This window comes from Lonchura striata, chromosome 13 (genome assembly GCF_046129695.1).
Source record: "Lonchura striata isolate bLonStr1 chromosome 13, bLonStr1.mat, whole genome shotgun sequence".
Taxonomy (NCBI): Eukaryota; Metazoa; Chordata; class Aves; order Passeriformes; family Estrildidae; genus Lonchura; species Lonchura striata.
The window spans coordinates 9,307,351-9,319,298 of NC_134615.1; the positions used below are offsets into that span (position 1 = coordinate 9,307,351).

Sequence of the window (11,948 nt, forward strand, 5' to 3'; positions counted from 1 at the left end):
TGTAAACCTACAGTGTGAACCCATTCCCCCTTGTGCTGTCACTACATGCTCTACTGAACTGCCTTGCCGCATCAGCTCCCTCCAGGCACTGAAGGCCGCACTGAGGTCACCGCGAGGCTCCTCTCCTCCAGGCTGAACAACCCCGGCTCTGCCAGCCCTTCCTGCCAGGCTCCATCGCTCTCACCGCCCCGCTGCCTGCTCTGGGCCCGGCACAGCGTGTGCGGGCCCGCACCGAGCCGTGCCCGGCCGGCCCGAGGCGGCGGAGCAGGCACGGGAGACGCAGGCCCGGAGCTCCGCGGCCGGCACACGGGAGGGCGGGCCGGGCCGGGCCGGGCCGGGCCGGAGCTCCGCGGCCGGCACACGGGAGGGAGAGGCCGGGCCGGGCCGGAGCTCCGCGGCCGGCACACGGGAGGGCAGGCCGGGCCGGGCCGGGCCGGGCCGGAGCTCCGCGGCCGGCACACGGGAGGGAGAGGCCGGGCCGGGCCGGAGCTCCGCGGCCGGCACACGGCAGGGCAGGGCGGGCCGGGCCGGAGCTCCGCGGCCGGCACACGGGAGGGCAGGCCGGGCCGGGCCGGGCCGGAGCTCCGCGGCCGGCACACGGCAGGGCAGGGCGGGCCGGGCCGGAGCTCCGCGGCCGGCACACGGGAGGGCAGGGCGAGCCGGGCCGGGCCGGGCCGGAGCTCGGCGGCCGGCACACGGCAGGGCAGGGCGGGCCGGGCCGGAGCTCCGCGGCCGGCACACGGGAGGGCAGGGCGAGCCGGGCCGGGCCGGGCCGGAGCTCGGCGGCCGGCACACGGCAGGGCAGGGCGGGCCGGGCCGGAGCTCGGCGGCCGGCACACGGCAGGGCAGGGCGGGCCGGGCCGGAGCTCCGCGGCCGGCACACGGGAGGGGAGGCCGGGCCGGAGCTCCGCGGCCGGCACACGGGAGGGCAGGGCGGGCCGGGCCGGGCCGGGCCGGAGCTCCGCGGCCGGCACACGGGAGGGGAGGCCGGACCGGAGCTCCGCGGCCGGCACACGGGAGGGCAGGGCGGGCCGGGCCGGGCCGGAGCTCCGCGGCCGGCACACGGGAGGCCGGGCCGGGCCGGGCCGGGCCGGAGCTCCGCGGCCGGCACACGGCAGGGCAGGGCGGGCCGGGCCGGAGCTCCGCGGCCGGCACACGGGAGGGCGGACCCGGCGCTCCGCGGCCCCTCCTCCGGCGCCACGGCCGTTTCCTGCCCGGGCGCAGAGCCGGGCGCTGCCGGCGCAGGTAGGCGGGGAAGGCGGGGAGGAGGGAAGCGGCGCGGCAGGGCTGTGCCGTGCCGTGCCGTGCCGTGCCGCGCGGGCCCGGCAGTGCCGTGGGCCGCGGGGTTGGCAGCGCGGCCGGCCGGGCAGGGAGCGCGGGGGCGCCGCCGCGGCGGGCCGGACCCGGAGCTGGGGCCCGGCGCGGCGCTGATGGCCCTAAAGACCCTCAGGCCCCACGGAACTGCCGCTGCACAGAACCCCCGAGTCATTGTGGTGGGGAGGGAGCGCTGAGATCATGCAGCCCAACCCTCCTGCGCGGGCACGGCCACCCCGAGCAGTGACACGGGACGGTCTGGGTGGGTTTTCCATGAGCGTCTCATGCCTCATGTCTCCAAGTCACATTGCGGCTGGAGCAATGCTTCAGCGACAGTAAACATGAAATTGTCAGGAAAACAAAGAAATAGCTATAGTGTAATTAAATTTCGGCTATTTCAAAGGATTTATAATTACCTTTTATGCTTAGCCTATTTTAGTCATAACATTCTTAATAAATTTTAAAGTATTCAGAACATGTTGATTAATTTCAATGAGATTAAGTTTTATGATTTTGCAATGAGTCAGGGAAAACATCTTTAATTTTCAGGCTTAGTTCAGATTTTGAAGGTATCACCCCCGTGTGCTGTGCTAACTACCTCTACAGGTGAAGAGCTCTGCTATTTGTGTTTGTGACTGTCAGGTCATTTCTCTTTCTTACCTGAAAGTCTCATTATTGCCTTCAGTATCAGCTAGTTGATGAAAGCAACCGGTAACTTTTTTGAATACAGCCTTCAAAATGGAGAAACTGGCTAAGAAATGGGGGGAAAATTTACTCTTAGTTTATAATTAGAAGGACAATGAATTAGGTCTATAAAAATTCATCGGCAGGAAGAGTTATGGCCAGTGTTTCACAGATGCTTTGTCATTTAGCAGACCAGGTAAGCTGGGTATCCTAAGTGCCTAGACAGGTTAGGTGCCAAATTTCCTTTTATCTCAGTGGAATGAGATCATTCCTTTTGAATATTTAGGCATTTTGAGGCATCTAAGAATCTTGTAAAATCAGCTTCTAGGTCTTTAGAAGTAGTTGCTCATCTAATGAGTGAATTTGTTACCTCTTGTATTAAATAAACCTATTTAGTGCTTTGATTATATTACATGATTTGATAAATACACAGAAGAAGAGCAATGCTCTTAAGGTCTCAGTTCTTACAAAACTGTTCTTTTATGCATTTCAATTGAATTTTTTATGCATTTCAATTGAATTCAGGTTGTCTAGCAAATACAAGAGTTTCTTACCATATCCTCATATAGTTGAAACTAAAAAAAATCTAAGTAAATATATAGTCAGTAACATAATACAGTAAATATTTGTAGATATAGTGAATGCTCATGGTTAAGAAAGACGAGTACCAAATGCTGAGGTGAGAATGGCAGTGAGCATATTTTAACTGTTATGCCATGAAGCAGGAGTAAACCCTTTCTTAGCAAACTAAAAGAAAATTACAGATGCAGAGCAGGTTCAAAACTAGTATATAGACTGGCTGCTGATGTCAGTCAAGATTTATGTCAGACAGACCACATGTTTTGCAGGTTCCAAGTATGAGACCAGGCTCAAAAGGTAGGATTTTGAGGAAGTGCTGGTTTAGGAGCCAGATGCTGCTCGTGCTTACAGGATGTGTATGGACCAGTGATGAGATGGCCCTCCTTTGCAGATGGACTCAATAGCTTGAGTCCCTGTCTGTCCACCAGCTGTTATTGAAATAATGGATGGACTTCTGGCCTGTTCAATCAATGAGGTGATGTCTTCTTGCACACTGTTGTTTGTGAAGTTGTGTTCTTTAGTCTGTCTCAGTGCGGGAGCACCTTGTGTTTGGATTTTCTCCAGTGCTGTTCTCATATTTCTTCTGAAAGGTTGCAGTTCATAGAGAGCTGTTGCTGTACAGTTGAGACAGAAGAAATTGTCACCTCACATTCCTGTTTGTCACCATATGATGGCCACCATGATAAAGACAGCTGCAGGTAGGACATATCTCTGTATCTTCCCAGGTGGGTTTGGAATGTGCTGTGTGGGTGGGATTTTGTGCCATGTGCCTGCACGTGGCAGAGGTGTTCCCTCATTCCTCAGGGAGAAGCTGTAAGGGGCAGGGAGGACAGCTCAGTGGTGGGGCAGGCTGGGTGCTGGTGAGAATGTCTCCTGTGTGGGCATTTGGGAAGAGGCTGATTTTTCTCCAAGTGGGATAGAGAGTGCAGGGATAGAAGGGCTTTTGCTTGTCTGAAGCCATCATTTGGTGAAGGGGGCAGTAGGGTGATGAGATGGGAATGTTCACCTGGGAACAGCTGAAATGGGGTTCACACCACTGAGTTACCTGGGAACCTTCTTCTGTTATTTGTCTTAGCAGGACTTTCAGTGAGTTGGGAATGATACTGTTGGTTTCATTCTCTCTATGGCATTTTAGCTCTTGGGAAAATGTTCTGGTTGTACGTTCAAGGTTGAGATGTTGTAATGTGATCTTAGTATTCCTTTGGTTAGGAGTGCAGGAACATTGCTCACTTTGTTCCCCTGTCCTTGGGGTGGAAGTGAGGGAGGGAGCATCAACTGGAGCACAGAATCTATGACTTGGGATCAGTATTTGGGTGACCACAAAGACACCAGGAAAGCAGCCATCAAACTGCAATAAAACAGAAACATTGCAAAACAAAGCTTGGTTTCTCAGCAACTTCATGTTCTGGAACTCTTGGGATTGTTTTTTTTCTTGAGGTGCTGAAGATTTTTGGAACCATGTGAAGTCATTAGGAGCTGTAAGGACTTAGCACCTTTGAAAGCTGCACACAGTTTTATGGATGTTGATATTTCTATCCCTTCATTAGACCAGATCCAATATTTTGCAATCCTGATGTTTCCTAATGTCTGAGTGAATTCAGTAAGGAAAAATTTGTTACTAGAATCAAATTGCACACTAAGTTACTTGTCAGTTACACCATCGGAGTTTATAAATATTTTTGAATACCATGAGATTGGACCTCTAACACACAAAGGTTACAGCTCCTTCTGTGCTCTTCTGGGGTAGGATCCTTGCTCCTTTGTGGCACCACTGGCATTTTGCAGCAGGCCTGTCTTCCTCTTCTGCTTGCTTGGATTCTGACCAGTACGCTGATGTCAGATGCAGCTTTGTGCTCCACATTCTTGCAGTTGGCTTCTTACAGACCTCAGCAGTGTGTGAGGTGTTAGAGGTTTGCAGATGCAGAGCTTTGCAAGCCTTTTGTTTGATTTCCTGACTGAGCTGGCTGCTGACAGTTACTAAAGTTGTTTTATTGGTAGGGGCTGCTTATCCTAATAGCAGGTTAAAGGCTTCTGTGGTGTCTCTGTGCTGCAACTGTTAGTGTATTGTCCAAATATCCTTTAATGGCCTGTGGTGTGTGGCTGAATAAATACCTCCTCACTGAGAATTATCTGGTTGATCATCTTGATTCTTAATTGGAACTAAATTGAATTTTTTCAAGGAATTCATAATTCTGTGTGCTAAATATAGGAATCGGGGATTACTTTACATGTTAGGATGTGGTTTATGTTTCAGTAGCTCCCACTAGTGCTCTGTAATTACACTTTAAAAAAAAAAAAACATCTTGTATGTGCTGTGCCTTAGGTATTGTGCTCACTAATATTCTCTGCAGGATGTAAATTATAGTGAATATGACAGGAGATCATAGAAATACCTGTTAGAGCTTAGAGAAAATGAGTGCACCTTGTGAAGTCCAGAAATAAGCAGGACCCATTCTGCTATGCCAAAAACCTTGTTCAGTCAAGCCAAAGAAGCCCAAATACATGTTAATTTTGCGAATGGAGATTTCCTTTGGGGGAGTTCTGAGGGGAGTAAAATTGTCAGTAATTTAGTATGGAAAAACTTATTTCAATTTCTTGCATCCCAGTATGTTTCTGCTTTATTTTGAGGCTGATTCATGAGTTCCAAATTTGCTTGTCAGAAATTCATACACCATCACCAGGCACCAGTTTGATTACCACTCTCCTTATGGCCTGGCTATTTTTTAGCTTTAAGTCAATTGCACTTTGAATGTGGTTGTTAGGGAGTGTTTTATTTAGCCAGAGGAGCCAAGGGTAGCTGGTCACCTTTGCACTGTGTCACCTTTGCTGTGTGACCATGGGGACACCTTGCTGGCCATGTGGAGGATGGTAATGCTGGTGACTTTGGGCAGCCAGCTTCATCCCAGTGCTGGAACCTACTGCTTCAGCTGCAGGCATGTCTGCTCATAAAACATCATTGCACATCTGGTACAATTCGATTGCTTTGGGTAATTGTAGCACTCCCTCAGTTTGAGGGGGCAAAGCTGATTATCTTCCTATCAGTGAGGGCCCTGTGTTGTCAGCTCTCCCAACTTGTGTTGTCCCACCTGTGCTGCAGAGCCTTCATCCTGGAGGGCTTCATGTGAGACCTTGACTGAATTCAGCCCAGAGAGGAGATGCCAATTGTTTTCAGCACTTTGGGTTAGTCTGAGACGTGGCACAGAGGTGAGGCACAATCCCAAATCAGTGTCTGAGAGGAGGGAGTGAATCCTGCAGCACTTCAGCCTGCCTGGGGCTGGTGTGACTGACACTCTCAGTGGAAAGCTGCTCACCTTTTGTTAGAAGGGTAAAAACAAACACTTAATTGTCACTTTCCCCATCATTCCTGGGGCTGGTAGTTGGAGCTGTGCCCGTAGTATATTTTGGGGTGTTTCCCCACTGCTGTAGGACAGACAGAGCAGCCATTTGTTCCTGACTTGGAGCTTGAGCCCAATGGGATGAGATAATAAGTGACTCTGGAGCAGAGTGTGTGGCTCTGCCACTGAGCCCTGCTGTGTCATCAGCCTGCCAAGAACCCAAAAGCAAAGTGGTGAAATGGTGAACTTGGATGCTTGCTTTAGACTGGTACAAAAATGAATGGAGGAGTGAGAGAAATCAACTATTTGATGAAATTTCCTGCTGTGCCTCTTTGCAGCTGTGGAGTTTATGTGGTCCCTTCACAAAAGCCAGACCTTTCTTCAGTGTCAGCATTGTTTGGATCCTGCAGTGACATGGGTGATTTGCAGTCAACCATCTCAGTGCTAAGAAAGCTTTCTCTGTTGCAATCGTTGATTTTTAATATGACAAATGTTGTGATACCACTCTACTTTCACTTTGCACAGAGGAGATCTGTTCAGGCAAGACTGTGAAACTGCTTGGCTTGGGCTGAGATTGAATTGCTCACACACGCTGGGAGAAGAGGTTTTCTAGGGGCTGAAAAACCTCAGGCCAACAGCAATCTACTGAAGAATTTGATTCTGTAGAAACACTGAATTTGTTATAAACCCATTCTTTTTCTGGTCTGGTAGCAGAAGTCTCCCTGCAAGTTGGCAATTTCAATGACCTTCAGCACTTAGTGCAAGGGCTGGTCTTCTGACAGTCAAAAGAGAAAGTAGTTATTATTTTCTTTGTTTGTCCTTGAACACTAGGGGTTCTTCCAAATTGTATTCTTTTAGTGGCTAGGTTTAGTCTCGGTTGCAGTGGTCAGATGATAACTTAAAACATCTTTTGCAGGATTTGGGGACGCCGGGATGCCGATCCGTGTTGATGATGTGATGACGCTGCTCAGCCACGTTGCCACGGTGAAGGGCATGAAAGCTGCTGTCACACATTCCGGCCGGGGAGCAATGCTGACAGGTGCATCAGCATTTTTAGGGGGGATGCTGGGAGGCCCCCCTGGAATAGCTGTAGGTAAGTGTGCTTTGCTTTAGGAACAAGAGGCTGGTAAAATCTTAGACATCAGTACTTCCAGTGGCTTTTGCATTAAGTGCCCCTAAATCAGTTTTTGATGTTCACATAAAAGTCCCTTGAAGATGAATTCAGCCATCGTAGACTTTCAAGTATTTCTGTGGTATCGTGGGAAAAATTGCTGAGTAAAAGCTGCAAGTTAAGAGTTTTGTCTAATGAAAAACTGCATCCCTGTGAGTGCACAGATGACTTTTTAGGAGCAGTGGCTGGGCTGGCAGTTGTGGTGGCAGGGTCAGTTCTGCCACCTCTCCATTGTGAGGGTTCTCTCTCTCTCTCCTCTTGGTTCCTTGTGTCCGTCCCAGGCCCTGTGTGCTCCGGGCAGTGCTGGCAGCCCTGTGGGTTGCTGTGCTGCACTCACACTGCTGCTGGAGGGGAGCCCTGGAGGCTGCTGGGCTGCTTTCTCAGCAGCCACAGGCACATCAGCTGTAGATGATCCATCCCTCTGCTCTTGTCCTGGCAGCCTGGGACCTTCCACTTACCCGAGTGTGTCTTGTCCACTGGGGAGGCTGGGGTGTGCACGCGGTAGATGAAAGCCTGAATGTGTCTGATGGGATTGGTCTGTGAGCACCTGCAGGGGTGGGCTTCAGGTGTGTTGGACAGTGCAATGAGTGACTCTTAAAGAAGCAGAAAGCTTTCACCAGTCTGGGGGTATCTGGCAAGAGATTATGGCACTGCTCAGGCAGTTGTTGCTCTGGTGTTTTCCTTGGGCAAGGTTTAATTTAGCAGAAGAGCTTTCCCTAAGAGAGTGTCCCAGGGCGTGTTTTCTTTCTGGTTTCTAGCTTGAAGCCATTAGTGTTGATTGTATAAAGGGTTTCTTTATGATTGCTGTTGATGTAAAGAGTTTTTAAAATCCTTTCTGATGCTTTGAATATTGTGACTAAATCTAGATATAGCAGGCACAGGTGACAACTCTCTGTTGCTTTCTAATCAAGGTGAGAACATTGTGGGTGAAGGCTGTGGATTGAATTCCAGGCTTGAGCATTTATTGTTAAAGACTAATGATTCCCTGTGTTTCCTAGGAGGAGCAGTTGGTGGATTGATTGGATGGATCACTTCTGGACAGTTCAAATCAGTCCCTCAGATTTTAATGGAATTGCCTGCTGCTGAGAAGCAAAAACTCTGTGCTGAAGCCATGGCTGTTGTCAAGAACTTAGACTGGACTGATGCTGCTCAGCTGATTGCTCTTGTAATGTCCAATTCTGCTCTCACAGAGAAGGTATTAGGAGTGCTGACCACTTACCTTACCAATGAGCTAAAAGCACAACTAAAATATGGAGAATAATCCTCTAGGATTATTAGAGCAGGATTTTTATGCTGGAATGCAATTTACTCCCAAAGTTGTGAATCTTCAACAAACAAATGCTATTTATCAGTGTTAATTATAAATATATGCTGATCGAGGTAAACTTGGGTTTTTGGTTTCGGTGTTTGGGGTTTTTAAAATTTTTATCATTATTGTTATAATTTTTGTTTTATGCGGCTTTGTAAAGATACTATTGGCGTACTGCATTAACCTGATACTGACTTGCTATGAAATGTTGGATTGCTCTGCATTAGAATTAATTCTAATTGCTGAAGGGAATCATGCTTCTCTTAGGCTAATGTGTCACTTGTGTAAATTTTCTCACGTCCTTTTGTTTTATTTAGGAGACTTGATTTTGTTTGTTCAAGTGCTTTAATTTTTTTCCCTGTGAATGACATGTAAGGTGCCAAAGTAGCAGGCCAATTTGAAGAATTTTACCTGTTGTTTGTTTTAGCCATGCCAAGGAAAGTTTTTTAAGGAAGTACATTACTGTGAACTCAAAAGACTCAATCTGTACTTTATCACTTTTGTTTTATAATTCTTGAGTTTTCTATTCATGTAAGAAGTGAAGCAAGTACTTCAACAAGATTTCAAGTAGCAGGAAAACAAACTGAACACTTTCAGTTCAATTTTCACCAGGCTCCTGTGCTGTAGAATGGGAGGGTGTGACATTAAAAAAATGGGGAGCTGAATCTGCCAGTTTTCTATGAGCCCCAGGATTAAGGTTGTCATTTGAGCTTTGATTTCTGGATTGAGTCTGTACAGCAGGTCCTCTCTTTCCATTAAAATGTTCACAAGAAGCCTCACAGTGATCTGTGTGTTGCTTTAAATGGCAGGAACACTTCAGGAACTCGGGCAGGCAGCAGTGGGCAGCAGCAGTGCTGGTGGGTGGGTGATGTGCCTGCTGCATTATTACTGTCAGCACCAAATGCTGTGGTGCTCAATGTCCCAGCCAGTTGGTGACATTGGATTTCAGGGCACTCATAAGACAGGTTTGTAGGCAGAAACATGTTCAGGTGTGCCTTCTTTTTGTGTGAAGGCTCAAGTGGAGCCGTTGAGCGCAGCGGCAGTGGTGCCGGCGGGTGAGCGTGGAGAACTTGGTCTGCGTGCAGCGCATGCAGATGTCCGTGGCCTTGTCTGGGATCCAGGGGGCCGCGGGCTCCCTGCAGGGCTGCCGGCCCGTCTTGGTCAGCAGGTGCTTGATGCACTCCTCCAGGTGGCTGATCCACTCCTTCCTCTCCGTCAGGGAGGCTGCGGAAACCACAAAGGACTTCTTGGAGGTTTTGATCATCCAGCGGTTCTTCATCTGCAAGGTGTCTGGCAGCGTCTCCAGAGTGACATCTTCAAGGGGGATGATGTGCTGGGAGTTGTACTTCCTTTTGTTGATGATGATGCTGCCGTAGACCAGGATGTCGTTGAAAAGGAAAAATATGCGAGGCTTTGGTTTCTTGCGGCATTCTTTGGTTAAAATCCCTTCTCCCAGGAGGACCCTGCCCGGCAAGGCTAAGGGCTGCCCAGAAGCCCCAAAGCAGTTTTCCACAGCAGCAATGCGCTGGCTGTTGATCTCCGTGTTTGCAAGGTGGTCCACCATCTCCAGCTCACTCTGGAGAGAGGAAAACAAAGAGGCAAGTGGTGAAACTGCACCAGGGAGAAGGTGAGTAGCCACTGCATGCACAGGTGAGATGCTGCTAATGCAATCTGAGGCTACAGGTAATCTCACTCCTCGCTTTAGTTTCTTATCTGTCTAAATAAAATCTTCAAACTATCTGACCTCCTTCTGCAACAGCCCCGGCTTCACTGGGATGGTGCAATTTGCAGCAGTGGAAATCCCTGAAGGCAGAGCCAGGTCCTTCTTAGTGTTGCTTTTCTCCCTGTGTGTCCTTAAAAAAGAAAGCTGCTTGGTCTGAACCTGGTTTTATGCAGATCCATAGATCTGCTTAAAATGGTCTTGAGAGCCAGCCTCCCATTTCTGACTGCACACCTGCTATCTCAGGGATTGCTCTCAGACACACACACTGCCTCCCCGGGCCCCAGCTCCATTTTGGGCCAGAGCTGAGGCAAGCACAAAAGAAAAATGTGTGGTATGACTTGTTCCTGCTGTTCTTCCATGCATGACAAAAAGGATAAAAACAAAAAATGAGAAAAGTCTTCATGAGGTGCATATCCTCACACAAGTGAAACCTTTCCTCTGTTCTCCCTGGGCTGACAGTGCTCCAAGTGCATGGCACATCACTCTGCAAACAGTGAGCTCTGCTGGAGGGGAAGTGGAATGCAGCACACTCATCTCTGCCACACCTCTTCTCCCAGAGCTTCCTTCTCTAGGGTGAAAAGGCACGAGGCCAAGACAAGCTCTGGCCATGGCAGACCTAAATGGAATGACCCAGGCTGCAGAAAAAGCTTTCACGGAGAGGCACGGAGTGCTGGTGCTCCTGAAGAGCTGCCTCCCTCGGGGTGCCCTGGAACTGGAGGGAAGGATGTGAATCCTCAGGGCCCCAGAGCCTGGAGGGCACAGGGTGGAGCTGGGCAGTGTTGAGCACAGCCACTCTTGTGGGTGTGCACTTGACATTTACTGAGTGCTCTGGCCAGGCTGCAGCCAGAGGGGGAATCCAGGGGCTGAAACCACTCCCAACCCACCTGCCATGGCACAGCCATGCAGCAGCTGGGCCAAGGGTCTGTTACTTGTCATCAGAGAGGGGAGAGCCTCCATTCCCAGCATGGATCCTCCAGTCCAGTGGATCTGTGAATGGAGAGGAGATGTGCTGCTGCAATAACCACCACATGTTCTTACCTCCTCCCTCATAAATACACAAATTAGGCTGAAGAACAAGCAGGCAGGGCACACTGTTGTGCACACCTGTGTACCAAACTCCCTGACCAGGCTTTCCTGGACCTATCCTGGGATGTGGTCTCTCCACAAATCCCTGGCTGAGGATTTCCTGTGTGAAAGAGCAAGATGAGCACACAAATAATAAAGGAAAAACTCAAATTACAGCTTGGGATCCTTGGTGTGCAAGGACTGTGAATGCAATAATATACTGTCAGGAACATTTGGCACCAGCACCATGAAATGGGCTAAACCAAAGCAGTCCCACCGGTTTCCTTTCCTCATGCTTCTGGGTTATGGAGCTCTTAGCCTGCCTCTTTCATTTTATGTAGTTTAGAAGCATGGCCCAGCCTCTCAAGAACTCATGGTACCTGACATGACTCTATTTCTAGGGATCTCTGCGCACCTGATTCCAGCAGAGCTCTGAAGGTCTCAGTACCAGGTCTTTCCTCCATCGCTTCCTCAGGCATTTCTTAGCTGCTACAGGCAGCCTGCTGCCTTCAGAAATCAACTTGGAAGTATTTAAATATGTAACAGAACAGGGAGGAGAACTGATATGTGAAAATAATTGACTGATTTGTGGTAAAAATTCGGAGAATGAGAAGATCCCTGACATATTTGTCCATTACAATCTGCTAGTTGTGGTAGAGTGAAGCTCTGTCTTTTTCCCAGAGCTGTGTGTGATGCTGAACACACATGGGAATTGCTCATTTCAACAGCAATCTACTGAAGAATTTGTTTCTGTAGAAACTCTGAATC

At 49.5% G+C, this 11,948-nt stretch overlaps 2 protein-coding genes across 5 annotated transcripts; one reads left to right on the plus strand and one right to left on the minus strand.

Annotated features, from left to right (window-relative positions):
* The first annotated feature begins 1,185 nt into the window (after positions 1–1,185).
* On the plus strand, positions 1,186–9,165 carry LOC110475999 (protein C19orf12 homolog). Of its 4 annotated transcripts, none has more exons than XM_021540539.2 (4): positions 1,186–1,245; positions 3,168–3,275; positions 6,829–7,005; positions 8,082–9,165. In XM_021540539.2, the coding sequence occupies exons 2-4, from the start codon at positions 3,245–3,247 to the stop codon at positions 8,342–8,344; spliced, it is 471 nt and encodes a 156-aa protein (XP_021396214.1). In that variant the 5' UTR covers positions 1,186–1,245; positions 3,168–3,244; the 3' UTR covers positions 8,345–9,165. The 4 variants fall into 4 exon arrangements, with proteins under 4 accessions (XP_021396214.1, XP_077642430.1, XP_021396220.1 ...); XM_077786304.1 differs by lacking the exon at positions 1,186–1,245 and adding an exon at positions 1,422–1,576; XM_021540545.3 differs by lacking the exon at positions 1,186–1,245 and adding an exon at positions 1,617–1,920.
* A 212-nt stretch (positions 9,166–9,377) lies between these two features.
* LOC144247095 (pleckstrin homology domain-containing family F member 1-like) lies at positions 9,378–9,983 on the minus strand. Its single transcript, XM_077786438.1, has one exon. The coding sequence runs from the start codon at positions 9,954–9,956 to the stop codon at positions 9,378–9,380; it is 579 nt and encodes a 192-aa protein (XP_077642564.1). The 5' UTR covers positions 9,957–9,983.
* Positions 9,984–11,948: the final 1,965 nt, after the last annotated feature.

What these genes read in the sequence shown, in the direction of transcription:
- LOC110475999 (XM_021540539.2), top strand. Translation starts at nt 3,245, where the DNA reads ATGATGGCCACCATGATAAAGACAGCTGCAG. An exon ending in CATGATAAAGACAGCTGCAG is followed by an intron (nt 3,276 to 6,828) that starts GTAGGACATATC and finishes CATCTTTTGCAG; the next exon opens with GATTTGGGGACGCCGGGATG. An exon ending in CCCCCCTGGAATAGCTGTAG is followed by an intron (nt 7,006 to 8,081) that starts GTAAGTGTGCTT and finishes TGTGTTTCCTAG; the next exon opens with GAGGAGCAGTTGGTGGATTG.
- LOC144247095 (XM_077786438.1), bottom strand. Translation starts at nt 9,956, where the DNA reads ATGGTGGACCACCTTGCAAACACGGAGATCAACAGCCAGCGCATTGCT.